The 16,713-nt window shown below is 45.4% G+C and overlaps 1 protein-coding gene across 4 annotated transcripts in view; it reads left to right on the top strand.

Annotated features, from left to right (window-relative positions):
* Positions 1-14,881, top strand: part of PRR5L (proline rich 5 like) — a 48,779-nt gene extending 33,898 nt beyond the window's left edge. For all 4 annotated transcript variants that reach the window (XM_040067718.2, XM_040067717.1, XM_058421235.1 and 1 more), the window contains exons 6-9: positions 2,490-2,581; positions 5,864-6,004; positions 7,676-7,802; positions 11,144-14,881. In XM_040067718.2, coding sequence (XP_039923652.1) covers positions 2,490-2,581; positions 5,864-6,004; positions 7,676-7,802; positions 11,144-11,475 — 692 coding nt within the window. In that variant the 3' untranslated portion in view covers positions 11,476-14,881. The remainder of the gene's footprint in view (positions 1-2,489; positions 2,582-5,863; positions 6,005-7,675; positions 7,803-11,143) is intronic.
* The last annotated feature ends 1,832 nt before the right edge of the window (positions 14,882-16,713 follow it).

Here is a 16,713-nt window from a genome sequence, read left to right as displayed (position 1 = left end):
TTGTGTAAATTTAAAGAAAAGAACAGTCTGTCGGGTGAGAATGAAATCCTTCAGGAAGAAGTTGATCACACATGGAGTTGTGTTCTAAATACTGCTGCAGAGCCTGTGGGCCAAGGAAAATGTGGTGCGGCCACTCAGTGTTGGAGGTGTGGCAGCTGGTCACATTTAGGAACTGTTTCAAGCGAAGCCAGAACGTCTTTATTCAAAACCAAGCTGCTCTTTGGTTTGACCCAGTTTTCTAGCCTGCAGGAAAGATCTCTTGCTAATCACCAGTGTGTTGTATGTGGGTCATTAAATGCCAATAGACGCTTCTAATCTCACATCATTGCTGGTGCTGGATTCCTCTGCACCATTCTGCACCAAGTGACTTCACCCAGCTGGCAGGCTCTAGGATTTGGGCCTCAGAGGAGTTAGGGGGTTGCCAGTCTCCTGCTTGGGGTGTGCTTCTTCAGCACTGGCCTGTGAGGGAGGAAAAAAGGCAGACTCCTGCATTTCCCAAAATATGGGTACCTGCCTTGCCACTGCCAGCTCTTCAGAATGAATGCTGCACAGGTTACCAGAGACTTTGGGTTCTGTATTCATATAAAACTATTCCAGTATCTGCTTTAGCATTATGAAAATTGATTTCGAGTCTGTAATACACTGAGAGCTGCCCAAGAGTGTTTTGCAGATGCTCAGGTAGTTTGGGGTCATATGAAAATAGCAAAACACGTTCTATGCCTCGTTTTTCTGTCCCTAGCTTGAAGTGACACTGGAGCCACTTTGCTCTGCAGGCTGGCATCACTGCAGGAGATGACTCATGGGCACCTTTCTTTTATAATATGTGGGCTTGTTGCAGGTCTTGTGGTCACAGCAATGAGGATTTCTTGGTTAGTTCTGTCTTCCTGGAAAAGTTATGCTTCCCCTGCACCTAGACAAAGTGGCTTCAGGGCAGCAATGTTTTATCTGTGTCTATTTTTCAATCTCAGCCTCTTTAATGTGATTTTTCTTTATACAGTCTGTCAGAATCTCTTTCAATGCCTGCAGGCTTTATGATTTCCTGAAGAAACAAACTATTCCTGCTTCCCCTTCAGAAGGAGAAGTGATCTCTGACATTTCATTCTGTCTCCAGACAGCAAAGTATTGAAATCCTGGATAGGAGGCAGAGGAGGGAAAAATTTAAACATTCAATTAATCTGTTTCCTGTTGTCTTGTTTGCTTACACTTGGCTGTTGTGGTAATGGGTAGCTGTTGTGGGGGTGTTAGGTAGCTTCTTCTCTGCCTGCAGTTCCAGTTTTGAAGCCAGAGTCATACCAGTGAAGCATCTCTTTGAACCTTTCTGTGGTTGTTAGTGGGCTGGCTCTCTGCTCAAAGGGAAATGTCTGCAGGATCTAGTCCTGCTGGCTCTCTGCTCTCTGGCTGTGTCCTAAGCAGCACACAACCCATGGGCAAGCACAGCGAAAGTCTGTGTGGACGTCTGCAGATGAGAAAAGCACTTCACTCCAGAGTGATGAGGCTCCTTTGAGCTGCAGTTTGGCATGTTCCTCATGTAGGACCTTTAGTGACCTTGAGGCTGAGCCTTCAAACCTGTCTTGAGTGGCCATCTTCCATTACTGCTCTTTGAGTCTAGACTGCTTATGAGATACTGTGGGAGGTATCCTGGAAAATTCTTTTGTCGGAAACTTGTGGTTTTAAGCCTGAGACTGTATTTGTGCCTGAGATTTCCAGGGATGTATCTAAAACTTGAAATAAACGTTGCAAACCTTTAGCTAAATACCATAGAGGCTTTGGGCCCAGATGCTGAGGAGTGCACAGCTCTGTAAATTAAACCTATGAGCATAATTTGATCACAATTGTGTTCCTGTTACGGGAATCCCAAGATACATAGTTTAGTATGTCTTAATTTTAAGTACCCAGTTACATTTGGGGATGTTTGCTTGAACTGGAGTTATGTGAGGGTTGGCCATGAGTGGATTTCATTTGGGAACTTTCACAAGTGCCTCATTTTTCATTAGTGCCTTTGTCAGGACTCCTGACAGGTACCTGACTGCTGCTTGGTACTGAGGGGATGCTGCAGGGGGCTCAGCTCTTCTAAATGTTCTATCTGACTCAGTTGCAGGGTGATGTTGGATGATCAGCTGATGTTGGCTGTGACCTGCTGGTTCTCAGATTCAGCTGTTTTTGTGTGACCTCTCCCCTGGTAGTGGAGCATGTTAACTCTGAGCTGTGCAATTGCACAATCCTGTGCTGTGGAGTCAAAGCCTGTGGTTGAAGAAGGGCTTCACTCTTTTGTTGGAATTGGTCTCACGTTTTGCACAGAACAAACAATGGTCAGAGCCTTGTGTCTCTGTCAGTTAAGGGGAACCTTACCTGGGTGATGTCCAGTTTTGGGCAGAAACTGCAGAAGTGAAGTCTCTCCTGCTTGGGGAATTAGAAAGCACTTAGAAAATCCAACTTTCTTTTGGTGTCCCTGTCACTAAAGCTCTTGCTCCCAATCTCTGTTTTCATAGGTGAGGATCGCATTGATGTCCTATCTGAAATCTGGGATCACTATTTTACAGAGACTCTTCCTACACTCCAGGCAATATTCTACCCAGTCCAGGTAATCCTAATTACTGTTCAGTCAAGTGAAGCAATGTAACTGCAATGCCTGCTAATGGCAAGTGGTAACTTCTCTGCCGGCAGCACTGTTTGGCCAGTGGCTATGTGCATGTCAAAACCTTTAAATTAAATCTGGGAGGAAGTAGAGTTTATCCAAGTATTAACTGTAAGAAGTACTGCTAAAATCTACTGGACAAGCACAATGTTTTGGGCTGAATTTATTCCCAATTGTCTACTCTCTGTGCTTAGCTAAGCTTGCACACAGAAACTGTTGGACTATACCTTGTCTAGACTGAAGCTCTGGGCTATTTGTATTTATAGTTCCTTCTTTTTTTAAATAGCTGTGACTGTTGGTGCAGATGACAACACTGATAGCTTGTCTTAGAGGTATAAATCTGAAGACTGGATCAGGAGAAAATGTGTTTAACTCACCCTAATGACTTTTGAAGGGCTTATATCCCATTTGTGCCTTTGGGAAATCCTCAGCTGGGTTTTTTTAAGCTTCAATAAGGGGATATGTAAGTCTACAGGTAGAAGAAGAATAACCTCTTTATGGTGGATATTTTGGAGGTTTAGTATCCCATCAGAAGTGTTGAGCTGTATCATTTTTTAATGTAGTTTTAGTCAGGGTTTCCATATGAGCAGTCTAATTACCTCCCCAGCCAATTTTGAACATTTTTGCCATCAGAGGAAAAGAAAAATGTACCTCATGTGGAGAATGACGTTCTTGGAAAGGCTAGCCTCCTCCCCTTGACTTTTGCCTCTTCTGGAAGACATTATTTCCAGAGCCTCTTAAAATTATTTTTCCTTGTATTGTTTGAAAGGCAGCAGGTAAAGCTCAAAGCTTGCCCTTTTCCTCTAATCCTATTAAAGCTGGCATTTCCTAAAAGAGAAAGGACTTCTGCAAAGACAGACACTAACCTTTCTACTGTGTTTATTTTTGTTCTTTCCTTGCTGCAGATGCTTGAAGGTAGGTGTTTGACAGATAAAACTGTGCAACTATAATACCCTCCCTTTCTCTCCTTTGGCAGCTAGCTCTCAATGAGGGAGTGACCTATTTAAGCAGGGGTTTGTCTGCACTGCAGCTATCTGTGTACTGTGGAAACTGTTGAGCTGACTGTGTGTCATGCCCACTGATGCTAATAATTCTGCCACTTAACTGGAAAATCTACTGCCCTGCTATTAAATGTCTCTGATGAGAAATGGGACAGAAGTTACAACACTGTGGGTGCAGCTTTTGGAAGTAACTTTGTTATAGTGGTGAAAGAGTGACAATGGGATGTTGAGATTCTTTGAAAGCATAATTTTTTTTCTGTAATTGTCATGTCACAATATCTGAGTCACTCAAAATATGTCAGCAAAGCTGTAAAGTTCGGGAAGTATTGCCACTTTCTGGATGAGGAACTAAAAGGTAAACAAACAGGATATTTAAAGCTTTGTAGGCACCTAAGTACTACACAAATGTATGGATTAAGCTGCCTGAATACATCCAAGAATTTAACTTGGAGTAAACTGCTCCAGGCTGCCACAGAGAGAGTTGCTGGCACAGCAAGAAATAGAGATTGCTCTTATGCCAGGCCAGTGTCTTAATAACAAAATTGGGCTTTTCCTAGAAATAGGGAACTGTATGAACCCATTTATATGGTGCGTTGCAACATGTGAGGAGAGCTCATCCAGCGAGTGTCTTCCACCAAGCTGTGGTTCTTTGTACACTGCTCTGATAGATGGGAAAGTCAATTTTTGATTCTCCATTCTTTCCTGTAAATAACCACAGGATTATTTAGTTGCGCTCTTCTGTGATCCCAGCAATTACCCATTCAGAATGAAACTGAGTCAGCCACATGTGTGAACCTATGTTACCAAAGGTAATAACTTACACCAACCTCATGTCTCAGCTAAGTTTAACCCCAAGGCTCATAGCTGTTGCAGAAATATGACCTTTAAGCAGCCAAGTTGGTTAAATTGCTGTACAGAGGGAAATTATGTAAACAGGTCACTGGCTTTCGTATAGTTGCAGCTGTTGATGTGACTATTGGTGTGGAAAAAAAGAATAGCAAATCTTGTTTTGCTTGGCACAGAAACATATTTGCATTTTGAAATGGGGTATGAAGTTAATGGGACTAAACTGCATAATATAAATAAAAAGTTTGCAGCTGCTGAAATATAGTTTCAAGAAAGGTACTGGTCTTTCTTCCACATTTTTTTCCCTACACAGTGATGGTTTAAAACAGCAAACAGCTCTAATTATGGCCAAACTGCACTCCATACTATTGTTTTTAATTCATATTTACATATCGATAATGCTGTTAATTATGACATGCAGCCTGTTATGAATTAATGATTAACTGCTTTTAATTTCTTCCAGCTAAATATTTGCTATGTTGAGTGTGTTATGGAGATCATAAAATGGTTCCCAAGCGGACCATGGGGCAGAGATTAACATACTGAGAAGGATAAGGCAAACCTTTCAGGCTGGAAAGTTCTGGGCAAGGCTGGGAGGAAAATTTCTGCTATTGAGTTGCAGTGGGGCAAGAGAAAGTCATGCAGATATTAAACATAGCAGAGGGAAAGGTGGTAACACCAGAATGCCAAATGGAGTTAGACATATGTCTAAATACGCTGAGAAATACTATATCATCTGTTAAGCCTGCTCAATTGTGTTGTTGATGTAAAATAGGAACGCCTTGAAGAGGATATTCAAGCCGTTGCTTTTTAAAATGATGTTTGGTTCGAGCAGTCTTGGCTAGCTTTGCTCCAGCCTAAATCCTAAAATCTGTGATGAACTGACTTGTAGATTCTTGTCATATCAGCAAGGTCTAAAGAGCAGACATTGAGCAAAAAGAAGGCACAATATAGGTCAGAGGCAGATTTAGTTTAGAAATATTCTGTAACAACTTCATTCCCTACCAAATCTTCTCTGCTTTCTCAGCTCCAAGCGCGAGCAGCACAAGCTACATCCAGCCTGGGCTTTTTAGTGAACAAATTGGAGTGCAAGTGGGTTTTATGAATACACAGATAGTAATTTGGTGAACTACAGGCCCATTTCTGGCTTCACAACAAACCTAAAGGTGCCACAGCTGAGGTGATGCCCACTTCAGAATTTGTGTGAGACTGAGAGGGAAGAAATTAAAGAGTATCATGAATCCTGAACACAAATGACCGGGGAGTGTTTTGCCACAGCAGCAGTGGGCGGAATAAGCCCTCCTGTCTGTGTGCCCATGTGTTGGTACTATGCTCACACATCCCTTTATCTACACTTGGATTTTGCCTTCTTTGTTTTTAGGGCCAGGAGTTGACTATCCGTCAGATTGCTCTTCTAGGCTTCAGAGACTTGGTCTTGCTAAAAGTAAAGTTGGAAGAAATCCTTCCCCTGGTCCAGACAAAGGTTCCAGCTTCCATCGTCCAGATGCTGTTAATTCTGCAGGTGGGGAACTTCTGCTCTTCCTTGTCTGACTCCCTTGGGTATTTTGACCTCGTTGAAATCATGCAAACACTGGAGGAAAAGTAGGGAGAGCAGAGGGTGTGATGAAGGGGCTGTGATATGTGCTTCATTGGGAGCGGTCAGTGTTAAAATGAGAGCTGAATTTGGATGCCCTGAGCTTTCCTGGGAACAGGTAGAGATGTTGCCTTGAAAGAGCCACAGTGTGGGGTTCTTCTTTGTACCTCTCTTCCCCATCTAGGAACAGTCTCAGGACTCTTTTATTCATGGAAATTTTCATCTTGTAGCTTGTCTGGATGCCTCTTTGAGCCATAGTTTTCCTGATTTCTCAGCTTTGCAAGGACAGGGAAACTCTCCATCACAGCAGATGATGGAGTTTGAATGAATTGTGGCACTGGCTGCTTGACAGCCCCTTGGCTGTCTGGGATGCTGAGTAGTGCCCATTGGAGGAGAAATACCTTTTGGCAGAAGGCAAAATGAGAAGCTTTCTTTCAAAGGCCTCTCCCGAGAGATCTAGAGCATCTGTGATAACTATCCAGATCTCAACAGAATACTTTCCAAGCATGCCAAATACAGCTGGGTTTTTTTTGGTTTTTTTTTTTTTCCTCACATTGCCCAGCCTGACAGTCCTGAAAAATGCCATATTACATGTTTGAATTGATAGAATCATCAATTGATAGAAGGGTTTGGGTTGGAGGGATCCTAAAAAGCATCTAGTTCCAACCTCCCTGCCGTGGGCAGGGACACCTTCCACTAGACCAGGCTGTTCAGAGCCCCATCCAGCCTCATCCCTCTGAACCATGTGCAGGACCTTTCATTTGACCTTGTTGATTATCATGAGGTTTGCACAGCCCATATCTCGAGCCTTTCAAAGTCCCTCTGGATGGTATCCCTTCCCTCCAACACACCACACAGCCTGGTGGCTTTTATTTCTCCTCCAACAAAATGAGTGTCTGAGAGTGAAACTTTATGAAGCACAACCCAAATTGCAAAGTGGCTACGCTGGTAGTTCTGTATGAGTTCTCACTCTTCTGATGTTCCAGTGACCCTGACTGGAACAGCAGGTGATACTAAAGTGCTACCTCAATTTCCCTGAAACATTTTTTTTTTTAATACAAGAATCTTGAGAGCAAAGAGGATCTCAAAGCAGCACAGTTGAGGAAAAAAGCTTATTGAGGCTTCGCAGGAAGTTAAGTCTGAACGGTTTCTGAAATTACTGTTAAATTGGTTGGTGTTATCTACCATCTTCACAGCTGTAAGCTGAACCACAGAGGGTGCTTTGCCTGCAGTCCTGCCTAGGAAAAGAGCAGTGCTTTGCCCAAGGCGTGCTGAAGCTTTTCTACAAAGAGATGTTTTCTGGTAGAGCCGCCCTGGCACGATTACATTGCTGTAGTACACTGTGCACATCCTCAGCAGGAGCACACCTTGTACCTTCCTGTCACTTGCTCAGAAAAAAGAACTGTCTGCTCAATGTCCATAGGGTGTGACTGTCACCTCAACAAGGAGATTGACCTGAAAGGCGCCTAAACCTGTGTCAGCTCCAAGAGCTTTACTGACACAGCTGGGATATTCCAGTACAGAGAGAATTGACAAACCCCAGACTTTATTCAAAAACCTTTTGAGGGCAATGTTGACTTTTTGTGTTTGATTTTTCAGAGTGTCCATGAGCCTACTGGCCCCACTGAGGGCTACCTACAGCTGGAAGAACTGGTCAAGCAGGTGGTGTCACCATTCTTAGGTTTGTGTGAGGATCACAGCTTCTCTGGCAGCACCTGCTTGCTTGGTAAGACATGCACATTATGCTGAAGCTATTATTGGGGTACTCAGGTTGGGTAATGGAAGGCAGTGCTGGAAAAGGAAACAGTGCATGACTCCACAAGACAGAAAACAAAGAGTAAAACACCCTTGAGAAGGCCCTGATTAATGTTTCTGAATATATATTTTTGTGACAGGCTTTTTCTTTTCCATGACCTAGTGAATTCTTAGTGCCCCACCACTCCACGCACACACTGAAAAACTCTCCCCTCTCTGGACATGGACTGGATTTTAAAACCCCTTTGTCCATGCCTGGTGTAATGCTTTCACCACACTGAGAGACTGTACCTGGTCCTTTGCTGCCTGCCCTCTGTCCCTGCTTGCTAGCCTGCTTCAGCTGCTGCATCAATCAGCTTTTGCAAACAGCAGAACTGTTGCATATTAATTCTGAGGTTCTGTGGGAAGACAGGGATTTTGCATGAAGTCTTCCTTCCATCTGAGGATTCTGTTTAAAAAAAACCCCACAAATTAAAATTCTGTGTTTAAAGTACAGATAAACACGTCTAGGTGAGAGAATGATGCCTCACTTAAGGAAGAGCATGCTTATTCTGGGAAACTTCTTCACATGATGCAGGAGCTCTGTTTACACATGTGGCCAGCCAGAAGAGGTTGGCTAGGTAATGGGCATCATGTTACAGACTAGATAGTCAAGAAGATTTAAATAGAATCAGTGAAGAAGGCTCCAGTCTCCCTCTGTTTTTACTAGCTTTAGCTTTTGCTTCAATGCAGAATGGAGACCCACACCCTGCCTTGTACTACACTTCAGCAGCATATGGGAAAAGATGGTCTTGTGGTAGAACTTATCAGAACTCAGAATCTGTGCCTGTAATAAACTCATGGCATTGCTTTAGGAAAATTGTGGCTCAGGATTTTTGTTCTTGTGGTTGCTGGACGATCAGATATCTTCTGTGCAAGTGAACATGGTTGTATAGTTCAGCGTGGATTTGCAGATCTGAGCCTAAGGCTCAAGCTAGACCAAAATCCCCTGTAAAAGTTGGACTTTGGCAAATTTGATTGCTTGGCTGTTTATAGACATCTGCATGCTGCTGGGATAGTTTGAAAGGCAGCTGCCTGACCTGTACTGAAGTTTCTAGCCATCCTGGATTTCTGCCAGCTGAACGAGGCCATTTAAAAAAACAGAAAAACCTACACAAACTGGCCTTGTAAAGTTTATATGCCTTAAAAGAATTGAACTTGCTTTGATTCTAGCTGTCATTTATTTGTGTATATTTCCAAGGTGGCCTTTTACCCTTGCTCCACCTTGTGCTGAGCATGAGGAAAGAAGGAACTTGCGTTTGCAGTACAAGACAGGGAGTGCAAAACAGCACTTCTGTAAATAATCTTGGTATTTTCCAAGTGCTGCTGTGGAGGTGGCTTGTTTTCCTTAACTTTCACTCGTAATCAGACTTCTTTCTCTTCCTCTCTCCCTCTTTCAGTCACCTTTTTGCTTTCTCAGAACCAGTTTCTTCTCTCACTGGGCAGCCTGTATGATGGTGAAGCCCAGTAGGTTCCCTGTAGTAGCTTTTGGGAAGGGCTCTGTTGGGCTTTGGGTGTGTTCTACACAGCTGCTCTGGAGGCCAAACTGCCCTCTGGACTGGAGCCTTCAGGGTAAATGGGTGTTGGGAAATGTGGCTGAAGGTGTCTGATCCCAGCTGTGAGTATTCATAAGGCTTCAGCCTGTAAGGCTGCTGTATCTTAAGCTGATTTAAAGTGAGAGAGGTGTGAAAGGGACAGGGCTGCTCACAGAGGGGAACCGGAGGTGACAGCATTCCCACCTGCTCTCTGTTAGCACCCTTTCTGCTTTGCCTCTGTAAATTAGCCATAACCTGCATGGTGAGGATGGTGTATGCCAAAGGGATCCAGCTGGGTAAGAAACAGGGTTTATACTGGGGATAGGAGAGAAGATAAAACAGCCATGCATCACTGCTGATCTGAGGTTGCTTGCAAAAAAAGTACCAGAAAACTCCTCCCAGTTTATATTCCTGGTCACAAGGCACCAAAATAAAAATAAAATTTCTAGTTCAGCTGCGCATGACAACCGGCAGTAGCAGGGCGAAATGCTGTCTGCTTACCTGTTCCTCCCTGCAACAAATAGGTTGTCTTCTGCTTTTCTTCCTGATGCAAGCTTCCAAAACTCTTATAACCTTCAGTGATGAGTGCTTTGTTTGCACTTTGTTACTCTTGTGTTCTTCAGTGTTGGTTGGAAGCCTTTTATATGGTTTAAAGGCTTCTGACTTTATGAAACGAAACCCTGCACTTCAGTGAAGCTTGTGAGAGACAAAGAGACACATAGGGAATGGCTCCCTCAGCTGCTGCAGGGATAGACTCTCAGGAGGTGTCCAGAATCACATGGAACATTGCAGGGGAGTGGGAAGAGTAACAGGGTCTGATTCAACTTGCTGGGATGGGATTACAGTGAGCCAAGGCAAAACTCTGACCCCTGCCTTCCTTCAAGCTTTCAGAGTCAGAATTGAAATGTGCTTCATGATACTGCGCTGGGGACTGCACCATGGGTCTGTGCTTTAGACCTGGCATTTTTCCTCCTTAATGCTTTTGCTGAGCAGATCATACAGCCCACACCCATCCATTCTGTGTCTCTGCCTTTCCTCTTCGGCACTAACACCGCCTTTCCCTTGTGCCCCTTTTCACCAGGCTGTTGTGGACTCTTCCTGTGCACTGTTAGGTGTTTTCTGTGTCCAGCCTCCAAACCAGACGTGTTGCAAAGTGGATGAAATGTCCTTCTTCTGGCATGATCTTTAAAAAATATGGTGGGAAAATGCCAACAGAATGGCCTATTCCTAGGCAGATGGAGAGAGAGTGCAATGTAAGCATCAGGAATTTCACATGGATAACAGCTAATGGCACTTCCTGAGAAACATTTTTCAGAGAAAGGGTTGGCAATTCGAGTCCCCACTGAATGGTGGGGTTTTTTCTGAGCCTTGTGTTGCTTTAGTGTCACTTATTTTAGTGAACCTGCATGTGAGAGTACCTGCTTGCTCTTCACCCCTCGATAAAAGAGAAGACTCTCAGGATGCTAAAGAGAGTCCCTTGGCTGCACTGGTGACATTTTGGCTCACTTCTCTCGTAGGCAGCAGCCCCTAGAGCAGGATGGGAGGTCTCTCCTCTGGGGCTGAGGCAGATCTCCTTTCCCAACACCTAGCAGTATGAACAGTGGGCTCCTGACTGTTTCCCAGTGGTGGCGAGGCAGGGCACACTGAATTCTCTGTGCTCCCCGAGGCCAGCCTGGCAGCGTGGGCAGTGCTTTGTTTGCGTGCTGTTGCCCATTGCTGCTTCCCCTTTCTCTTCCAGAGAGGCGGTACTCCAGATCCCGTCCCAAGGCCCTGAGCCCGCTGACAGAGCAGGAGGGCGAGGCTTACCTGGAGAAATGCGGGAGCGTCCGTCGGCACACGGTTGCCAACGCTCACTCGGATATCCAGCTGCTGGCCATGGCCTCCATGATGCACACGGGGATGGTGGCCGAGGAATCGGACGGTTCTGACAAATGCCTCCTGCTGCAGCCCAGCTGCTTCAGCCACAGGCAGTGCTCCAGCGAGCCCAGCATCGCCGACGGCCCGGAGGCAGTCGTGGCAGCAGCCTCCAGGCAGGACCCTGCCGAGCTCAACTGCACCTCTGTCAGCTAGAAGGAGGCTGGCTGAGGAGTGGAGAACTGTATGCACCGACCTGGACAAAGGGGCGTGTCACCCCTGCCGGGGAAAAAAGAGAAAAATAGGAATTTTGCTCACGTCACTGAAATGGGCTCGAGGGTTCCTCTGGCTGAGAATGCTCTCTAGATAGGTTCTTTTACCAGTCTGGGATCGTTGTTGATGGAGGTACCAGGCTACTCCCAAATGACCACTGAGAGCTGCAAAGATTTTGCTGTTGAACAGCACAGTCTGCCTTCTGTAAGCTTTCTCCCTCTACTAGTATAAACTTTTTGGCATCAGGTTTCCTTCTTTTTCTTTGGTATGATACAAATTGAGTTCTTTCTGCTTTTCTCCATCTTTCCCAACTGTGATTTTTCTTTGTTCTTTGTCCCTGTGGTGGAGGCCTCTGTGCTCAGTGTTCTCTTTGCTTCTGGTGCTAGTGTGGTGAATGCCGAGCACTTAATTTCTCTTTTAAAGTTGAACTCAGGGATGAAACCATTTGCATCCTGCAGAAAGATCTGCTGAGGTGGCTTGTAAGAGGAGGAGATCCTTCACCTTGCTTCCTATGGGCATGGATGAAAAGTCCAAATCAGAATTAATCAGACTCACTTTTTTCCCAAGCCCAAAGAGAATTGAGTACAGGTGGAGTCAGAGCTGAGTACTTCATGTGTACTTTACTTAGTTCCAGTCATATCTTGGGTCTTCTGGTATAAATTAGGTGCAAAGGATGGCTGGGGTGTGTAAATTTGGTGCAAAATATATTGAGCATCCTGGCATTAGACATCAATTTGCTCTCAAAATTTCGTTGGTGATAGGGCTAGGATGAAAGAGAAAATAAAGTGGGAAAGAGATGCTGCACTTGTGTGGCAGATGTAAAGGTGCCTCTCAGCACTGGGTCATTGTGACTCCAGATCAGGAGGGGATGATCAGGATTTCATGCTGGGCCTACCCTGGTACTTCTAGCACTAGCAGATTTCATGAGACTGAGGATAATGAAAGGAGCCCTGTCTCAGTGTATTCGTGAAGTGCTCCTGACCTCCAGTGGTATCTGACTCAGTGCAGTATTGCTTTTAAGATAAAGTGAGGGCTCTTTGCAGTCAGGTTTTGTTTTCATTGTGAAGATTAGGAGTGGGTCCAGTTTGCAGGTGTCTGTGTCAGGCACTGCAGTCTGCAGTGTCTGCTTTGTAGCACCATCACTTGGTACTTCAATGCTGCTTCTGTGGGGACAGATCCAATCTCTTTGGGCTGTCCCCTGGATACGCTGCTGATATCTTGCTAAGCAGGTTTGCAAGTGTAATTATAGGCTTAGAGGTGAACTGCAGTGCTGCCTTAAATGTCAAATCCCATTAAAAATATGCACAACACGACTACCACTTGAATCTACTGCAAGTGGTACTGTAAATAAGTGTGTCTTGACAAGGAAACAGAAGGTTAGGATGAGTCTTCGGGACGTTTTTTTGCATGCTGTGACATTAACTGCAGAATTTGCCCTGCTTCTGTTGGGCATTAAACATCTTCTGCTCCACTGGCCGTGCACCTCTGACCTGCCAGGATTTGGCATTAGTAGTACACGCAGCAAAAGGAGAGCAGGTTATTATTTAGCCACAAAGAATCAGAAATGCCAGCGACGAGCACAAGCTCAGCTGCCTTGATAAATGAGGGTGTTGCTTTGCTGTGGTTGGCAATGTTGAGAGAGATAGATGGATGAGCCTCCTTTTCCCTTCCTGTCACCAGAGCCTTGGTCTTTGGGGGAAGGCCGAGTGTTTGGATCACCAGCTGTGTTTTCTGTGTCAGGAAAAGAGGTTCTGTTGTGCTGGCTGCCTCCTCGGAGCACCCGCAGCCCAGCAGAGGCCAGGAAGATGTGCCTTTGAGCAGCGTTCCCTCAGATGGGTTATAGGATAAAGTGCTCTCCTGTCCATAAATTGGACTGACCAGGCCAGCTTACTGTCATCTGCCCCAGGGCAGCCATGGATTGTGGTGGAGCTTCAGAACCTCTGTGGTGCCGGCCAAGCCACGCTGGTCTTGCCTGGCACAGTCCCTCCAGCGTGGGGCAGATGATGGTGTCCTGCTCACAGTTAACTTCTTTGGCCCCTTGCCATGATTTAAAGCCTTCTCCTAGTCACACTGAGGTGTGTGGGGAAGTGGTCACCCTGCAGCATTTCAGTTCACTCTTATCAATGCTTTTCTCCTTTCTGTTTCTCCTGGAACCCATTTGCCTTCTGTAAATACCCGAACCATTTAAGGATTAGAGAGCAGCACCCTCTTTTATGGTGAAAACTAGAACGATTTATTTATTTCCTGACATATTCTTGGATCATCTCTAGGGCTAATAGGAGTTAGTCCTGGTTTTAACTTGAATTTCTTTCGTTTTACACATATGTATGATTTTAATTATTTTGGTTTTGTATCTGTTACTTTGCAAAAATTTGCACCAAGCCCTCTGAATCATGCACTCCCCCTGGTTGTTTTGTTTTTACGGAGAATTAAAGCTGGCGGCTTTACTTTGTAAACTGAGGTAAGCACAACCCTGTTCTGTAAACCGCACCGGGTGTATGGCCATGAGCACCGCATTTACAGCCACGTCAGATTGCCCAAGCCTCTGCAAGAGCTTTTCTTTTACAGACGGGGTGAACCTGAAGGTGTCTGGAAAGCCGTGCCATGGTGGCAGTGTGAGGCTGGCCTGGAAGGGCCCTGGGAGCAGCTCTGAGGGGCACTGCTGAGCACCTGCTCTCTGCTGAGGAAGCTTCCAGTCCTCTGGAAGCAAAGACTGTCCCCACGCCAGAGCTGCAGTGTGATAAATACGATAAGCCAAATTCAGTAAATCAAAATTTAGAATTTTATTGTGAGACCCAAACACAGTCTCCGGTAGCCACAATTAAAAGGGACAGCGTCGAATCCCGGGGTTTCGGCACTGGGTGAACACGGTAACCGGCTCTGCCAGCCTGTTACCCCCTCTGTTCACGAATTGGGTCTCCAAGCTGCGGATTTTTATACAGTCTTTCGCTAAGGGCCGACTGAGACCGTGAGACTCGTGCCTTGAGGTAGCTTCGTTAGATATTCATGTCCGTGTCCGGGGTCCGATGAATAGTTTCTCAAAGGCAGAACAATGTCCTGATGGCCGTGTCCGGAGAAGTTTTGGAGATGGTAACATCGGGCCGGAACAGATAAGATAGTGATCTGATACGATCAGGGGGTCGTCAGAGCACCCATCTCCCTTTTCCGTCCCTTTGTGCTGCCTTTGCAAGGTTCCCGCAGCGATTTACTCGTGCCCCACCGTCCAGCTGTCGTCCCGGTTAACCCTGTATCCACCTTTTAGTTTACTGACCTTAATTTCAAGTAAATTCTCGTTATAAGATATATTCGTACATTCTGTTGCGAACCAATTAAATCTTTTATTGTTTAACACGAATTAACTTTAGGACATATATTACATGCAGCATGAGAAACATTTGCATTTGGGGTACCGGGTTCTGGTTTGGGGTTGCACTGTGTTGCTGACCATGTCACACAGCTGTGACAGGGGCACAGGCCGGGTCTTTTCTACCCTCGTGGTCATCAACTTGAGAAAACCTCCTGGAGGAGCTGTCAGAATGGGAAAGAGGAGTCTCTCTCACCACCTCCTGAAGTCTGATACCTTCTACTTCGATAATGACCTAGACTGAGTCACTTCTCATCATACTGAATCTGTCTACCCTTTTTACTCTGTCTCCTTCTTGAGGTAAGTGATTTATTCTGTGTCCATGAAATTCTGTCATAAACATATTGATGAGGCTGTTCTCAGTATCACTGGCCTTTTCCCTGATATTCCCCATAGCCAAGCACATGTTTTTATTGCCAAAAAGCAGAGCTGTTTCTGACCCTAGACACGTGGACAGCAACTCAGTGTGGTTTTTTTTTTTTTTTTTATCTCTCAGAAGACTTGCAGCACATCTTGCTGCTGGCGCTGATGGCAGCAAGGTGAACACTGCTGGGTTTGGATTACCTTTTGTTTTTAGGTCCAAATGGCAATGGGTTCACCTGTCAGGCCTTTTGGCACTTGCCACTGGGTCGGCAGATGGAAAAATATTTGGCTCTTTGAGGCAGCCTGTGTCCTCCAGAGAGGAGAAGCTGCAGATCTAGTGAGAGACCAGTTGTGGTATTTATGGTGTGCTTGGTTATGTGAACTTCTTAATTTTGCTTTAGTCTCAGAGTAGCATACTTCCCTAACTGGATTCCCTGTTCCCTCCCAAGCTGGCTCCTTCCCCATGCCAGCAGCAGGACTCCTTGGCCTGGGAGAGTGCACCTTCCTCACCCTGAAGGAAAGTTTTGCCTTAGACGAAGCCACCAAATGGGTATCTGAGCTCCTGAAAGGGGCCAGGCTGTGCTCCCTGGCTGCCCCTTCCCCGCTTGGGACAGGTCTGCACAAAGCCAGCACCGCTTCCCACTCAGGAAAGCAGGTGAGAAAGCAAGACCCACCCTGGCATGGATCACCCACAGTGCCCAGGGAGTTTCCCAGGGGTACCTGAGCTGGAAATTCAGCCCACAGTCAACATTCTCTGTAGGAAAGTCACTGCAAATTTTCCTGTTAATTAGAAGTGTGAAGAGCAGGGTGTTTGGTATTTCCCTGAGCAAAGAGGAGGTAATTAGTCATCCTATTCATATTTCAAATATGGAAGGTGGGTCTGGCAGGACAACAATAGGTTAAATGGAATATTCTTGCTTGTCCACACTTTTGGAGGGTGCTTTCTCTTCTCCCTTTCTCTATCGAAACAGCTCCAGGTAAAGGGCACCAAGCATTCAGCTACATAAACAAAAGCTTTAAAACAGCAGCCTTTAAAGCAACTTTGCAGTGAAGGTACAGCCCATCCTCGTCAATGTGATCCTCAAAATTGCATGCTGTAAAATAACTGCCCCTTGCCACCTGAGCACTGGCTGCCTTTTATTCATTACTTGCATCTGAAGATACCTGAAGTATCCTTGTTAGTTATTTCCACCTGGGAGAGCAAGTGCTGTATATTTGTGGTGCCAGTTTACATCTCACCTGTGTGTAAGTGCATCCCTTCCAGGGGGCTAATCCTGCCCCAAGCACTTCTTCAGGTCTTGTCAAAGCTGTCCTAAGGCCACAAAGAGTGGCTGCTCAGATGTTTGAGTAGTTTGGGTGCATTTCTCCAAATGAAGTGATGAAAGGAAGTGACAACTCCTGTGCATAAGTAAGTGAACTGAAAATTGTCATTATTTATCAACAGTTGCTTGCTG

The sequence above is a fragment of the Hirundo rustica genome, chromosome 6 (genome assembly GCF_015227805.2).
Source record: "Hirundo rustica isolate bHirRus1 chromosome 6, bHirRus1.pri.v3, whole genome shotgun sequence".
Taxonomy (NCBI): domain Eukaryota; kingdom Metazoa; phylum Chordata; class Aves; order Passeriformes; family Hirundinidae; genus Hirundo; species Hirundo rustica.
This window is presented reverse-complemented; position numbering and strand designations above follow the sequence as displayed.